The sequence below is a fragment of the Macroventuria anomochaeta genome (genome assembly GCF_010093625.1).
Source record: "Macroventuria anomochaeta strain CBS 525.71 unplaced genomic scaffold BU25scaffold_3, whole genome shotgun sequence".
Lineage (NCBI taxonomy): Eukaryota > Fungi > Ascomycota > Dothideomycetes > Pleosporales > Didymellaceae > Macroventuria > Macroventuria anomochaeta.
Window position 1 is genome coordinate 846,796 of NW_022985364.1, and position 15,567 is coordinate 862,362.

The 15,567-nt window shown below is 52.1% G+C and overlaps 6 protein-coding genes and 1 non-coding gene across 7 annotated transcripts; 1 reads left to right on the forward strand and 6 right to left on the reverse strand.

Annotated features, from left to right (window-relative positions):
* Window positions 1-37: 37 nt before the first annotated feature.
* Window positions 38-2,605, reverse strand: BU25DRAFT_383890 (uncharacterized protein). The gene is made up of 5 exons (XM_033704302.1): window positions 2,011-2,605; window positions 1,818-1,946; window positions 1,249-1,762; window positions 688-1,188; window positions 38-626 (listed from the first exon to the last, which is right to left on the reverse strand). The coding sequence occupies exons 1-5, from the start codon at window positions 2,486-2,488 to the stop codon at window positions 530-532; spliced, it is 1,719 nt and encodes a 572-aa protein (XP_033566370.1). The 5' UTR covers window positions 2,489-2,605; the 3' UTR covers window positions 38-529.
* A 185-nt stretch (window positions 2,606-2,790) lies between these two features.
* BU25DRAFT_t24 lies at window positions 2,791-2,879 on the reverse strand. The gene has a single exon. It is a non-coding gene; the product is annotated as a tRNA-Ile (tRNA).
* A 175-nt stretch (window positions 2,880-3,054) lies between these two features.
* On the reverse strand, window positions 3,055-4,644 carry BU25DRAFT_436952 (NAD(P)-binding protein). Its single transcript, XM_033708979.1, has 2 exons — window positions 4,458-4,644; window positions 3,055-4,407 (listed from the first exon to the last, which is right to left on the reverse strand). The coding sequence occupies exons 1-2, from the start codon at window positions 4,632-4,634 to the stop codon at window positions 3,358-3,360; spliced, it is 1,227 nt and encodes a 408-aa protein (XP_033566371.1). The 5' UTR covers window positions 4,635-4,644; the 3' UTR covers window positions 3,055-3,357.
* A 113-nt stretch (window positions 4,645-4,757) lies between these two features.
* BU25DRAFT_406713 (uncharacterized protein) lies at window positions 4,758-6,127 on the forward strand. The gene has a single exon (XM_033705347.1). It carries the CDS (start codon window positions 4,918-4,920, stop codon window positions 5,626-5,628), a length of 711 nt encoding a protein of 236 aa, XP_033566372.1. The 5' UTR covers window positions 4,758-4,917; the 3' UTR covers window positions 5,629-6,127.
* Window positions 6,128-7,243: 1,116 nt separating this feature from the next.
* On the reverse strand, window positions 7,244-8,113 carry BU25DRAFT_406716 (uncharacterized protein). The gene has a single exon (XM_033705348.1). It carries the CDS (start codon window positions 8,046-8,048, stop codon window positions 7,644-7,646), a length of 405 nt encoding a protein of 134 aa, XP_033566373.1. The 5' UTR covers window positions 8,049-8,113; the 3' UTR covers window positions 7,244-7,643.
* A 1,354-nt stretch (window positions 8,114-9,467) lies between these two features.
* Window positions 9,468-11,364, reverse strand: BU25DRAFT_142977 (FAD/NAD(P)-binding domain-containing protein). The gene is made up of 4 exons (XM_033700593.1): window positions 11,032-11,364; window positions 10,710-10,977; window positions 10,520-10,651; window positions 9,468-10,451 (listed from the first exon to the last, which is right to left on the reverse strand). The coding sequence occupies exons 1-4, from the start codon at window positions 11,250-11,252 to the stop codon at window positions 9,648-9,650; spliced, it is 1,425 nt and encodes a 474-aa protein (XP_033566374.1). The 5' UTR covers window positions 11,253-11,364; the 3' UTR covers window positions 9,468-9,647.
* A 1,258-nt stretch (window positions 11,365-12,622) lies between these two features.
* Window positions 12,623-14,402, reverse strand: BU25DRAFT_406718 (uncharacterized protein). The gene is made up of 4 exons (XM_033705349.1): window positions 13,958-14,402; window positions 13,800-13,907; window positions 13,564-13,745; window positions 12,623-13,515 (listed from the first exon to the last, which is right to left on the reverse strand). The coding sequence occupies exons 1-4, from the start codon at window positions 14,156-14,158 to the stop codon at window positions 12,897-12,899; spliced, it is 1,110 nt and encodes a 369-aa protein (XP_033566375.1). The 5' UTR covers window positions 14,159-14,402; the 3' UTR covers window positions 12,623-12,896.
* Between the last annotated feature and the right edge of the window lie 1,165 nt (window positions 14,403-15,567).

Sequence of the window (15,567 nt, forward strand, 5' to 3'; positions counted from 1 at the left end):
ACCCCTCTTGGTGCATAGTCCAGGAGTACTTCGACATCCAGTCTGCCCGTCGATGATTGGAGGCTACTAAAGGCAACATGCAGTGTTGTGCTTCCCCTGAATTCAGGAGACTTTCTTTGAAGTCGAAGCTGCTCCTCGACTTTGCCGTAACGTAACAAGATGCTGATAACATCTTTGTGCGCTAGCTCAATAGCTGCATGTAGTAAGAACTCATATCCCGATCGCGAGTGGGTCAAAAGATCGGCATTTCTTCCAAGGAGAGAAGTTACAGTATCAGTCTGTCCCAAGTAGCACGCTCTGTATAGCAAGGTCCTGTTGTTGCGAAGGGCATTGATGCCAATGTTGCCATCACCATTCGTTGCGAAAAGCAACTGCGCAGTATTTGTCCAGCGGGCTCTGTCAGATGAGGTGCAAGAGCTTGAACGTAAACGATGAAAGATCATAAGTGTGCTCAGCTGAAGGGTTGTCTCTCCCAACTTCTTACACCAGCAACCAGTCAAGCATACCACATCCGGTTCTTTCCTGATCGTCACCATTTCTGCTCCTTCAAAACCCTGGCTCTTCGGGATTTGGCAGCATCTCTTCGTCGCCAGAAACGCGTCAATCCACGCCAGACTCGCTGGCGCCTGCACAGTGTCAGCTATATTTATCCAGATCTCTACAAGAAGTCTCCATCGGCAGACTTACATCAGTATCAGAACCATGGTACCAGTCACCGGTATGCAAAGCGACCAAAAGTACGCGTCACTATTCTTCAGAGACGGCATCTCCTCAAAGTTCATCCCGAAGTAGCCCGCCAAGAATGTCATGGGTAAGAACAGAATCGTGACAAAGGTCAACTGCTTCATGCTTTCATTCTGATATGCGCCCATTGTGTTGAAAATGAGCGAGATCATGCGATCTGCTGAGCGGCGCATGCGTTCCAGGGATTCCGTGACTGTGATGCAATGGTCTTCGACGTCGCTGAAATAGGTGTGTGCTAATGTCGTGATCGTGATGGAGGCTGTGGACGGATCTTTTGGTGCGTATGGTGGTGGTGAGTTGGCGATATGGGATAAAGAAGAGTTCTGTGATGATCCGGTTGTCTGGAGAAGGGCGTTCGAGTTGTGTTGGCGGAGAGCGTTTACTAGGCTTGCAATTGGAGCAATTTGGGAGCGGAGGAGGGAGAGCTCGGAAGTTAATATGTACCTGTACATGGGTCAGCGATATCATGGCAGTGACAAGCATGTCATGTCTAGAGAAGCTTACAGTGCTTTCGAATGTGCAATGCTTGGGTCTACCAGCACATCCAACTCCAGTTCTGCTATGCTATCTTCATAAGCTGTGGCGATTGGGATGGCGAGATCGACGATTCCATCGATGATAGCATGCATGACCATACTGGCATCACCGCTTTGCCTCAGCACGGTCTCCGAAGATTGCAGACGCCTCAGAATAGGCTCTTCGATTACGTCCGCGGAGTGTTCGAAGAATGACAATAAGGTATTGTTGCTCTGCATGAACATAGACACTTGCTCTACAGAAACCATAAGACCTTTAGGATTAAGCGTAGAGTGTTCTTCCATGTAGCGTGTCCTTTCTGGGTCTGCGTCAGTGCGGTATGCTTGCAACGTTTTGACTGCTTGTCGATACTCGGCAGGAACATGTTTCTCCTGATATGCCGGACTGTTTGTGCTGAGGTGTCTGGGCCGCGGTGTTCTCGGCAATTCGCCATCTGCAGTGCTTGGCGCCTTCCGAACGAGGCGCTGTAAAGTCAGAAGAACTTGGCATCTGTCAGCATACTTCTCAGTCTGAAACTTGAGGCATAATGAATGTACCGAAGACGTGCTCTGGGTACCAATCCGCTTTGGTGCGATTGCGTGTGTGCAGAAGGTCCTCGATGGCTAGACTGTGCAACTTCTGCTTCTCGCCCAACAATCGAACCACATCCCAGCTGAGTCCGTTGACTGCAAATAGAAGATACAAAGTCAGCAGCCACCTCACATGCATTTCAGGCCAACGGTTACTTACCGTTGATCCATCGACAAGTCACCCAGTCTTCACGAGGTTTCGCGAGGAAGTCTCCAAGTGTCGAGTTGGTCAACTCGTACTTCTCGATTCTGTCGATAGAGAAGTCCACAGCGGTTATTTGGGATTGCACTTTCTGGCGCCATTGGGGCCACGCATCCTCGTCCGTAATGTCGATACCAGGCTCACTCCCTGCTATTGGCTCATGTGGAGCTTCAGCACTGATACACCTGACGTTGTTTACGAATGATTTCCGGTTCCTGGTTTTCTGTCGTCGTATTGATGGCCGGGACGAAGAGGATACATGCAAGGTGGAAGGCTGCGGTGCTTGCGTTATGTTTCGAACTACGAGAGTGAATGTCGCCAACCCTTTGGCAACAGAGGCATGGCAGGCAAACTTCGTTGACGTGAAGATGGGATCTTTCGAGAAACGCGACGCGGTGGACCCTGCAACACGGCGCAAACGCGGCGTAAGGAACATCTCAAACTGCTACTCTAGCATCACTGAAATTCGATTAGCCCGTAAGAGGATGGAACCGGTGCAAACAATTGATTGCTTCTCGTCAATGAAGATCGAGTTGTGAGCGGAACGATAATGTGGCGGTTAATCAAGGCAGGAGGTGCTCGAGGATGACGATTTTGTCTACGCGAGAACACGTGGGGCAGTAGACCCAGGGCGAAGCTAGTTTCCAGCACTTCCGAAGACCAACAACACAAACAAAAAGCACACCCATCCTCGCACTGCGAACGCTATTCCATTCTACGACGAGGGCAAAAAGAAACTGGTCACTACGAGGGTCGAACTCGCGACCTTGGCGTATCAAGGATGAAAGCTATTAGCACCACGCTCTAACCAACTGAGCTAAGCGACCGATTTATTATTTTGATGGATATTTTCAAAATCATACAAAATAGATATTGAATAATTGTTGTTCCAAGTGGGCGTCGATGTAATCGATCGGACAGGAAAGTCATGTTTTAGCTGCCACAAGTTCAGACATTAGCCAGATGTCTGAGTCATGACGAGCTCGATCGCCCCACTTCCAGTCAGACTGCGACTGCTGCTGTCCGAATATCGAAATCTCCAGCATGATTGGAGAACTGGACAGTATTGTAGTCACCAAAATGTGGCATTGGGTTACCATCTCAATCTGCACGCGAGTTGTAGTCGCCCGCGCTCCCAAGGATTAATGCAAAAGGCGTGCTGACCTGATCGCATCGAGCGGGCCCGCAAGTAGCACCTCGATGCGACAGCACCTGGGACGATGCGAGCAGAATGACGCGTATGATATTGTGTATGTTGTTGTGATGTTTTGCATGCCTGCGCTTTTGCTATCATCGAGTGATGACTCATCGGCCCTTCCTCTGCTTCGCCTGGCCATTTCCCTCCTTCGCCGTACTACTCGCCTCCTTCTTCTCCGCCTTCTCACTCTCCTTTTTCTTAGTCGCTCTCATCTTCGCACCTTCCTTCTCCAGCAACTCAATCGTCTTCTCGCTACTCGCCCAGAGCTTCTTCTGCAGATCTTCGTCGTTGATCTCGTTGCGCGACCAGCCTACCTTCCTGCACTCCTTCAGGAAGTATCCGCCCTCGCCTCTGCCCCACTCTGCTTCCATCACGGCATAGAGAAACGTTTGTGCACCCTGGTCGGCGCTCTTCAGGACGAGCCACCAGACGGGCCACATGATGAGGTAAGCTGCGAGACCCCATAGCGTGCCGAAGGTGAGGTGGCGCCGCATGCCGGGTGTGCGGGTCCAGCCTGGGTCGACCATTATGACGCGGGCGTTCATGGGCTTCTTGTCAGGGCGGACGTAGGCGTTGAGGTGCTTTTGGAAAGCTACGGCGAAGGTCATGAGCGCAAGCTTTGAGGTGGCGTAGACGCTGGAGGGCATAAACTCGGTCTGCTCAGCGTCGCCCTTTGCCTTCTTCGAGCTCGGCTTCGCGTCGAAGTCTGGCATCTTTCCAGCCATGTATGCGCTGCATGTGCCAAAGATGATGCGTACGTCTCGATCTGGCGGTTGGGCGCGGAGTGCGGGACTGAGGATGCTGAGGAGGTGGAAGTTCGCCATATAGTTTAAACCCCATGTAGATTCGAGTCCGTCTTCAGTGATAGCTGCCTTGCAGCCCATAGGTGTCATTGTGTTTGCGCAGAGAACGATTGTGTCGAGACGGCGTGGTGGGGCGTTGTCGACCCATTTCGTTGCAAAGATACGTATGCTGTGTAGCGAAGTAAGGTCAACATGTTCAGCGGTGATGAGCTCGTTGCCAGTCTGTTCTCGCAGGTCTTCGATGTAGTCGACGAGGAAGGGGTCGGAGAGGGGTTGCTGAACCAGAAGGATGATTTGAGCACCACGTGATGCAAGGCCTTTGACTACCTCAGCACCAATACCAGCTGTGCCTCCCTAGATAACGAATCAGCATAGCCATAAACAAATGCGTACTTTGAGCCTACCGTAACCATAACCACCTTGGAATGCATGTTCCGCTCCGAGCGATTGATTGCGCCATTGAAGAACCATTTCAACAGGTAGAGCACTCCAATAATAGAGGCTAACTTCACTATGGGCCAGCCATAGGGTATAGAGTCTAAGCCCTCGGTGAAGCCCTGGTGGAGGATTCCGATGGGCATGATGAATGGCTGCTGGTTAGCTTCGGAAGGGGCTCAATGTTCGGAACGAAGTGCCACATCGCCAAGCAATCGCGTAGCGTCATCGACATGTGATCGCGCGAGTTGCCTGAACATCTTTTACCCTATCACCATGACAATCGTTTCGTGATCGCTGATGAGCCATACGACTCGTTTATGCGTACAGAGATGTCTTCACGTTTGTTGCCAAGGCAGTGTGAAACCGAGGCGCTCTTATCCTTCACTTGAAGAGAAGGAAACTGCAGCATCTGCAATAAACATCGCCATGCCGCCGACGATGGCACCTCGACAGGTGGATGAAGACGAGGATGAAGACGGCTCTTGCTACGATGATGCCGACGTCTCTACTGCTCCCTTCACCTCGCACCCCGCCTATGGCCGCGGCTTATGGAAGAATCCCATCGCTTTCGTAGCCGCCGCGCCTGAAGTCAAGCCTACGCCCTCGGATTCCGTAGACGGGCAATCAATAGCGCAGAAGTACCTCGCCATCATGTTCCCTAACGGCCAACCCCAGCCAGAGCCAGACGCATACCCACTTTGCGGCATATGCGGCGAGCCAGCCAAAGAAACAGATTACCGCATACACTTCCTAAGCGCCGTGCATCAAGCTGCTTTACCCCGCGCGCCGACTCCGTCGGCGATCGATCGCACGAGAATGGGACTCAAGTACATGCAGAACTATGGGTGGGATGTGGACGCCAGGGTGGGGCTGGGTGCGAGAGGGGAGGGAATGTTGTTTCCGCTTGTGCCGCAGGAGAAGAGGGATAAATTGGGGTTGGGGATCGACAAGAAAGCTGAGAAGAGGAGGAAGGGGCTCACAAATGGCAGGGGGACTGCAAAGCCCGTGGAGATTAGGCTGGATGCGGGAAAGATACAGAAGTTGGCCAAGGTGGAGAAGAGGAAGCATGATAAGCTGCAGAGGATGTTTTATGGGAATGATGAGATGGAGAAGTATCTTGGGGAACTGGACGGTTGATTAAGTCACCATCTTGAACCCCATAATACAGCCTGAGGGCTTTCACGTTTGTGCTTTGAGTAAAATGGGCATAGCGGAGGCGTTAGTGTTTTCGCATGATATCTGTTCTACTATACACAACCCATCATCTCAGCCTTGTTCGTTCCCTAGCTTCACACCTGACGCCGTAGCCCTGAGTCTAACCTGCATACTCTTCGCCCGGGACTGCATAATGTAGACATCATCCACGTCCGGCGGATGCTCTTGTGCTTCCAGCCCATGGAACAGTAGAGCAAACGGTAATGACTTCCACACTGCAATACCATGCCTTGCTGACTACGCCACGACGAGCACAAAGAAGACGATGGTGAGCAACAGTATTATAGGAGCTGTCGGTACGGTATCTGCTCCTTCTATGATGCGAGTGAAAGTATACTGAACGAAAGACTGCTCGAGGAATATGAGCTCGGCGTACGTCATCCACATGACGGGTTCGGATGGCAACGGCTTATTGCACGGTGGGTTCGATGCCGACAGCGAGTATTATTAGCAACGCACCCATACAAGCAAGTCATCTAGTAAGGAGCATCAGTTCATGGCTATATCTTGCTTTGAGAGTCTACAATAGCTGGACTGCACCCCAAGGACCTTTGCTGGCAGAATCATATACAGCCAAAATGTCAAGTGTCTGTGACTTTGCTGTTTAGCTGATCCAAATCGAATGACTGATACAGGCTGCTGCTGGGACGAGCAGTAAACCTTTGATCATGGTGGTCAGGAGAGATATGGCCGGGTTAAGTGTTATGCCGTACGGCCAATCCCGGTTGTGACTTCCGATCAAAAGCTATCCACAATCCAAAACATTGCGGCGAAGGCAATCAGGCTACAGACACAGGAATCGGTCTCCCGGCCCCATCACCGAACCTATTCGGAACCTGGCGTTGCCAGCCAGAATGATGACCAGATATGCTGAGCGCTGAAGACGACTTGTCCATGGAGCAGGCTTCCATATTAGAGATAAACAACGGACATATCTCTAGGTCCAGCACTCGATCTCGTCAAAAGTAACATCTGATACACCTGGCAGCGCGGAGATTTTCCCGGAGGCAGCTGGTACCCTTGGGCTCAAGCGTAAAGTAGGTTCTGACTCTTCTTGGGGCGTCACGAAACCCTTCATAATCCGGTCGGTAGAAGATCCTGGTTCGTTCGTAATCCTTCGAGTGGCGTCTGGGCTGCTTTGTCGCAAGGCTGAGGTCGCTTGGACCAGGTGGGCAAGAGAGGGTTCGCTGGTACTAGAGAGAGGACTCGACAATAAGCTGGCGCTTTCATGATCGCGATCTGTAGGATCCATGCTGAAGTAACGAGCGCAGAATCTACAAGGCATATAGACCAACGGGTGATGTGTCGTGTGGGAGGTCAATGTAAACCTGCAGGCTATCTAGAACTTTGCGGAGCTCTCGAAACTACATTAAGTCGCAAAACTTGTACCTTTACTCTGAAGACCTCTAGAGTTTGGTTGCTGAGGCCGGTTGGCAAGAGAGTGCACTTGGCCTTTACTGCAACGAACATGAGGGCGTGCCTGGTTGACGCGTCATTACCTCATATTGTCGCAATGCCCTTCTCTGGTCCACCGCACTCCACCTATTCTTCATCACATGAGCTTCGAAACATATGCATAGACACAGTCGACGTTCCCACCAACGAATTATATGTTATTGGCAAGTCGTTGCGCTTCTCTCGAAAGTCGCCTACCAAAGGCATTTGACATCCACCCAAACCACCAAGATCATGAATCCACCAGACATCATACATGCTAAACATTACAGCCGGAGCCATCAATATCCCCAATCCTCCTCCAAAAGTCAAACAGGTATAATGCGAATGCTCGCTAGAGCCCCCAAAAGAATAACAACGTAGCGTCGTGAAGAACGTTTGAATCCGGAGCGCCGCCCGCTAAAGATGCCGAAGCCACCTGAATCATATCATGGCATATACTGTGCGTGCGCAGAAGTTGCTTGCGCAAGGGACGATCGCTATCACAAAGCCAACATGGCAAGGAACCCAGCGACACCCGCAAGGCCAGCGCCGACAGCAGCCTTCGCGTGCGACGCGGCGCCAGTGGACTCAGGAAGAGGAGAGCCAGTCGCGGTGCGTGTGCCGGACAGGGTAGCAGAGTGGATAGCAGAGATGGAGGTGCTATTCGCGCCGGTGAGCGTTGCGCTTGCGGAGCTGGCGGTCGAGGTGACGACAGACGTGGTCGAGGCTTCAGCAGCGACAGGGTACAGCAGAGGCAGGATACTCTTGACGTCGGCAGGCATCGATGCGTACCATCCTGGAGTATTGCCGGCAGCGAGAGAAGAGCTCATTTCGGCCGCGAAGGCCGACTCAGAGGCAATGGCGTAGTTACGCACATCGGTTGGCAGCGCAGTCGCGAGGACCATCAGGACCGATTGCGCCTGCTCAGGACTACATCATCACTGTTAGTCGCATGTCTACATTGCGTCGTGGTTGTGAAGTCGCGTGCAGCATACCTAACAGAAGTCTGAGCACCCACGCCCACAGCCACCGCAGCTAACCTAGCTAGGAACTTGGGCTGCATCTCGTACAACTATTGACAACGGTATGTGAACACTGAGATGAATGTGAAGAACCCTCTCACTCGCACCACGCAATCAGTGGAGACAAAAGGCTTGCGCAGGAAGCGACAATAGAGCAGCAAACAGCGAGCGACAGGAATGAGATGAAAAGGAGGCTCTTTGGGGATCCCCCGGGCTGTATATGAAACGGGCTCGCGGCACGACATGTTCACGATGCCATGCCTGGAGCGGCTAACGGATCACTACGAACTAACCACCAAGGGTCCAAGAGCGTCTGCAAGCTGCGATTTAAGATTGCGGCGAGAAGACGTCAAATGAAAAGGCTGAGGCAGAAATGAATCCCGCACAAGCGAAATGCGCATTTGGTGATTCGCTGCACAAACAACAAATTTGTGTTTTCGTAGAGCTAATGCGCTCAGGGGCTGTGGAACATTCGATGCAGTACGGCACAGCTTTGCATCTCAACAACCACTCCCACAGCCTTGTGGTACTTCAGGGTTTTCGACTGCTTCATCGTGCAACGCTACAAGTTGTCCCGCTTCTTGAATCCTCCGGCTGCATGCCATGAGCTCGAGTCATGCTCATTTAACAGCAGTGCGGAGGTGCTATAGTAGTGCACCAATCAGCGATACTCATGTGTTCTTAGTGAGGGTCTTTCATTTCCACTTTTTAAGCTCACACGGACCGGGAGGACGGTTTCCAGGGCAGCCTCGCTGTGAGGCCGGGTCAGGTGCATGATCAGCAGCTTTGTCGCGAGGTGCGAATGGTGGTGTCGGTAGCCGCAATGAGGTTGAGAGCTGCGCGTCATTGGATACATTGAGGAGCTGCCAGTCAAATACTCAAAGGATGCGACTGACAAGTGACAGCGCGCATCGCAATTTAGCCTTCGGTAGTGGCCAGCCGAAGATGCCGCCCAGGTGCCAACATCGTGGCGTTTCTTCTGCTTCTTCAGCAAATCGACATTGTGAAGCCTTCGCACTTGGCCTCAAGGCGCCCAGAGATCTTATCACTCGATGTCACATTGATTTTGCCGTCATTGCCGTCCTCAATTCAGAGACCAAGAAACTCATTGTGCATACATAGGAGTGCGATCGTTCTATCTTGTCGTAAGTCGATTCTTTCATCTACATAATCTATCATAACAACCATCCATGCTATGTACAGCTAGCATTATCATTAAACTCGAGTCCGTCCAGATCGTGAGGTATCCTCTCAGTGCAGCCGTAACAGGTGGCCGTAGTCATAAGGATGTGATCGTGACGCTCATTGAAGGCGAAGGTATCATCTCTAAGTGGGCATAAAGTCGTCAATGTGGTAGTCGCAATGCCGGCAACGTCGAAAGGAAATCGTAAAGCAAACATCCTGCCCACAACTCATCATGTGGTTCCTCCATATTGCACATCATGTGTGCTGTAGTCGTTGGTCAACGGCTGCTGTAAGCTTTTAAAAGTAAGACTCGACAACATCCTGCCCACCACGGATAGCCCACTCCACGATCTCCATCCCATTGAGTCCGCTAGCCCAGTAGCTCTTCTTGTGGCCTTGAAGGCGGTTGAACTTATCGTATGCGCCATTTCTGAGAGGCTGGCTGTCGAAATGTGGAAAATAGTCCCACTTCCTGAATGCCTTGACATCACTGTCGGTCAGAGGCTCCGGTGGCTCGGAGGAATTTCGTGGATCCTTGTTGATTTCCGATAAGCTCTCGATGAGCAGGCGACGTGCGGCTTCTTCGGTCTGGTACTCGTATGGGCCCCAAGACCATGACACGGAAACATTTGACTGCTCATTCAGGCGTAACACTGCAACAGGTTCGCCGTCGTTTGATGGAGGCAGTGCTGGTGATGTGGTGTTCGCAATGTAGGAAACACCGAATGGGAGCTGGAATTCGACTGCCGACGAGTAGTACTGAATCATCGAAACGTTCGCGAATACATTGTACTCCTCTTCTGTCATGTCCAGCCCGGCTCTCTCCAGGTTCTCGATGTTCGGCGGGAAGGCGAAGATAATGGAGCTACACTCCTGCTTGCGCCATTCGTAGAAGTTGTCGCACGGTTCAGTGTACTTGATGATTGGGTTGTTTCCAGATCGATCTATGCATCGAACCTCGGCGGAGGTTTTGATCGGGGTGTTGCAAAGCTGTGACGCAGAGTACTCTACGAACATCTTGTGGAAGTCCATGTAGTACACTTCGTGCAACCCAATGAACGCGGTCAAGATATCCGGGGTGAAGTATTGCAAGATGTAGAGCTGTGTCACGTGTTAGTAAATGTATGCATCATCCCTGCAAACTCTATGCAAAGAAGATCGTGACATACTGCTGGGACAATGTTGATGTCGCCATATCCGTACAATGCCACCGGGTTGACGAGTAGAATCGGGAGAGCAGTAAAGTTGTTTTGGCGAAACCATTGAGATCCAGAGACGGTGAACTCATCGGGCGTGCCATTCTGTAGCTCGTTAGCTGACTGTTGTCGTACCACCACTTGCGCAAAGCTCGTGTCGTACCTTGTATCCCGCGACACTGAAGGGTCGAAACCTTTGATTCCACAGCGCCGTGTAACGCGGAATTTCGGCAGACAGTGATGCCAGGAACTGAGGAATCAACGCTGGGTTTGCTTCGATCGCGCCATTTGTGTAGTTGTAGCGAAACATCTCACGCGCGCCTGCCAGCGCGAACGGCTCGGACGTAACATTGGTCGTATTGAGAATCTTGAGGGTTTCGGTGTAGGTTGCGTTTGAGAAGAAGGCGGCGCCAAGCGGGTGGAAGATGCCTCTGAGTGGTGTGATCAGCCGCGGTCGGGCGCCTCCAATGCTGTGTAACACTTACTGCTCGTCATACCATGCCTGACACTTACCACCAACTTCCTCCTGTTTATCGAAAACCATGGCCTTGATGCCTTTCTCTTCGAGCTTCGCTGCTGCTGACAAACCTGATGGACCTGCGCCAATGATGCATACTGGAGGTTTCGCATGACGAGGTTGGGGCCAAGCTGATGCTGTAAGCGTGAAAAGTGGCAGAAGCAGCGACCACGTTGTTGTGCCTTTCATGGTGTAAAGTGGTCAATTGAGAGCAGAAGAAAAGTGGCAGAGTACCTGTAGCTTAAAGTAGTAGTGCCAAAACCTTACAAGTCTTCTTTCAGGACGGTGAGGCCTTCGGCTGCACGGTGCGTTGGCAGCTATCCGTGTTAGCAAGGTCGGGCTGCCGCCTCAACACGCCAGGTCGTTTGAAACCTCAAAGGAAGCGAGAAGGAGCCGGAATCCTGACCGATGAGGTTAAGTTGAGCGACTGGAGGTCGTGCGTCGAAGCTTTGTGCTTCTAGTATGACGTTTGAGACTGGGTACGAGGTCAATGGCGGTCTGAATTAATTTTACCCTAGAATGCTCCTGGTAGTCCAGGAAACGGTCGCAGCAGCGATGGCCGGATTCCTTTGAACTCTGGTAAACCCGCAACGCGTCCAAGGCAAGGGCAGCTGCACATGGCGTTGTAATCGATAAAGCTATCGAATGGAGTGCACGATCCAGTGCTGTTAGGATCAATCTGCAGATGTCATGCTGCGTTTGCATTGCAGCTTGCATTGCATAGCGCGCACCCAGTCAATTGGTGCCGAGGCCTTCAGCCTTAAGGCCCGCGCCACGATCGTGTTTGAGTTCTCCACATGCAAAGCTAAGGTGTGGTTCTTGACTCTTTAAAGGTTGCCCACCCTTACAAACTCGCAGAGAAAAACGAATTCGAGATCCAAGCTGCTGCGAATGTCGTTTGGTGACGCGCCGTGCCTGGAGCAGCCTTGCAGACGCGACTCGATCCGCAGGTTCCTGATTTAGCCGGGCGTCATACTGAGCTAAAGGGCTGTCTGCGCTGGCCATCCAGCGAACCTGATAACTCACCTGCTCGGCGAAGTGGCAACACGATTGGCAAGCACTGCGACGACAAACAGTATGGCGACAAGACTGTGCTGTTTGAAACAACGAGGTTGGTGAATCGCAAAGAAAGAATGACATCAGAAGTGCACGGACTGCGAAAAAGCATAGACAGAAAGAGCAATCAAGAAGGACGAAATGAAAAGGAAGGGATGCCGCACCATGCTCAGGCGTGACCACCGTGGCATCCGACCGCTTCAGCGACCTACCCTGGTGTACGTGGCGATGCGGCGAGAGATGATATCAATGCTGTGGTGATCATCATCATCATCATCATCATCATCGTCGTCGTCATCGAAGGGTTGCAAAAGGGAGCCGTGGAGGCAGCAGCTTGTCGTGGAATTGTGGTGAGAAGTGTCTGGTGGAGGCCGATGGGCAGGTGCCCGAGTGAGCCTTCCTACCCGGCCAGTATGACGCAAGTTTTGCGCTGAAAGCAGCCGCGTCCCAAACACTCGTCTGCACCTTGCACTGGAACAAAGCATCGCAAAGAATGGTGCAAATGAGACGATATCGTACATTGGAGCTATCGACTCGACTGCCTTGACGGGTAGTAGAAGGCAGACAATGGCATGCGCAGCCATTGAATCAATAAGGGTAGTCGCTAAATGAAGAGAACCGCCACCCGTGCTATTCCCAATGCGAATCATTAATAAAGAGTAAAGATGCGGACAGACGTGACAAGAGGAGGAGCGACCCAGGAAACTCTACTGTCTACAAGATTGAACGTATGTAATTTTTGTTTTTGGGAGGAGAAAAGATGGAAAGTACTGTTGATCAGCACATGTAAGTCTTTTGTTGTTCGATATCCATCTCAAAACGACTTTTGTCGGTTGAACCACTCATGGGTCGCTCAGACAGAGGACTGTCATATTGCAATGGAGCTGCGGTGCCAGGCCGCGATTCGTTGATGACACGAGCCGGTCCGCGCGAGTCCATCTCGACCTGATCGACGATCGGCGTGAATTTCTCCCTTCTCCTGCCGTGGTCAGACCCATTGGCGTACTTCGAGGCTTGCGCTCGTGCACGTGTACGGAACAGTAGTGGTTTGAGAGCAGGTATACAACCACAGATCACACCTACGTTGGTCTCAATGGCAGTCCAGATCCAGATGTTGTAGCCCTCCCAGGTGGCATCATATGTCTCGAAGAGGGTGTAGTGGATCCAGTACGCTCGGAAACTACCAGCTACGACGATGACACCTCCTACAGAGAAAAGAACCACGAGACCGATGCGCTGGTTCCATGGTAGCGAGAGCGTGAAGAGTGTCGGGATTGGTAAGGCGTAAATCATGAAGTCAGTGACTACGTTTAGAGTGCTTTGTACCATCAAGGGCGGCCCTTCCGGGATGCAGTCTCGGTGGTCTGCAGTAAGCTCCCAATAGCTGGAGATGGGACTGAAATTGTCAGCACCCGATAGAGTTCACAAGGAAAGAGCAACGTACATGCATTGCACCCACAGTGCCACGATGAAGACAACGAACGCGGCGAACACCAGAGCGAATGTGCCCCAAACAAGCTTACGGAAAAGCGACTTATCGGGTGCGATGCGAAAATACGATACAAGGATAGACATCTTGACGGTGCTCGAAGCAAGGACGAATAAGGTCTGACCAGCCATCGACGCCTGTAAAAACCGTTAGAACGCCAGTTCGGTTACACACGTCGTACAAGGTCGTACCTTTCTCCCAGTCGATAGTTCGGGGAGTTTCATGTCCCACACATGCTTATCCCAGCCGTACATCTGTGTCGCCATGATGACCAGCACTGTGGTTCCGATGGAGAAGACCTGTTGTTCGTTGGCATCGCCACTCGGTGACCCCGACTCTCGGTACGTACCATAGCAGCAACCATGAGGTAGTCATCCCACCAGCTCTTCTTCAGCCACACAATCCGGACGTACAGTCTCAAGAAGACGATAATCATGGCGATGGGCAATAGTGTGAGCTCGACCACCATTAAGGCGGGACCACGCGTGACGGGGTCGATGTAGTTTGGCTTTGGCCATGTTGCAATGACCTCGGGCGGTGCGGACCTCATGGTGATGAAGAGGCAGTGGATCTGAAGCACTGGGAGTGTGCTTCAATCGAGTCCAGGTTGTGAATGAAAATGGAGCATCACAATCATGCAAAGGCACGGGACAGGCAGGGCAGATATATCCTGTTCGAGTCCAGGGCGAGTCTGTACTCAAGCCATATTCAGCTACGCCGTACTAGGATTGATCCACCACGGATTCGCCATGGCTGAGGGGGCATTGCAGACAGGCCTCTTTGAGGTACGACTGGATTACTCGCATGGCAGCCATGGAGCGCTCCGTTGCGGGTACTGGATAACAAGCCGCTCCGCTCGCAGGGGTCCAGGTACATGAAATTCGCCTTCAGCGCGCCTGGGCCGTGACTTGCCAGTACAAAATGTAAGTCAGAGTTCTGGCCAGTACGACGCGAGCTGTGGTGGATCCAAAGAGAGTCAGGTACAGGCAACGTCGTTGATGCCGACTGTCGTTGGACAGAATGCTGACTTAGATTCATGATGCGCTGGCCAATGAGGCGGTGTAGACAGGGTTGAGCTGAGATCCGTTCCGCATCGAGACGCCGACACTATCTCGCACGCAACGTGATTTGGGGAGCGCCATATGAGCCGATACTTTGGTCAACTAAGGGCGCGACCCATATTATCCATCTCGCTCAACAACAGAGTTTTGAGGAGCACAGCGTAACGCGTCTGTCGCGTGGGAGGTCGTTGACACCCTGGTCCTCGTGCGGGAAGTTTTCGAGTTTGCCACTTTCGACATAGCAGCTCGGGAAGCCGGCCAATCAAATGTGGGGCTTGGACGATCCCCAGGGACTTGGTCAACTTTGTGCAACGAGTTGCATCGCAGCATCACGCTCCAATGTGATATACACCCAAAACGGGTCAACGCGATGGCGGAAGCGAACTATGGGGAAGCGCTCAATTGTCCCCGCTCTCCTCGTGGCGACAAATCCGGCCGATTTCCAGGCCTCCTTGGTCCTCGTCCTCGGACCGTATCTGTCTTTCGTGACGTCCTATCCCGGTACGACTTGCCCATTGCTCAATGTCAGCTCGTGCTCCTTTGCACCAGAGAAGCCACAAACAGTGAAAGTTGTCAGCTTTGTTGACCCTGAGGTACGATCTGAGAGATGCTGATGTCCCGTTTTAGCATGACATAGCCTGACAGCACGCAGGTACCACCTATGATACGCCTCGGACCCCAGCATCATTGCACTATGCATTCCATGTAAGCTGGGTACGAGAAGTAGTCAGCCAAATTGATCAGGTCCAAGACGCCATTCAATACCGACTGAGCCGTCTCCCCCGCCCTCAACGTGTTGGCCGTTGGGGCCGCACTCACGCACTGCAGTAGCGGGCTTACCCTCGGTCAAAGCGCATCTCCAACGTTCTTTTGTTCACCGTTGTGCACACGACGCGTT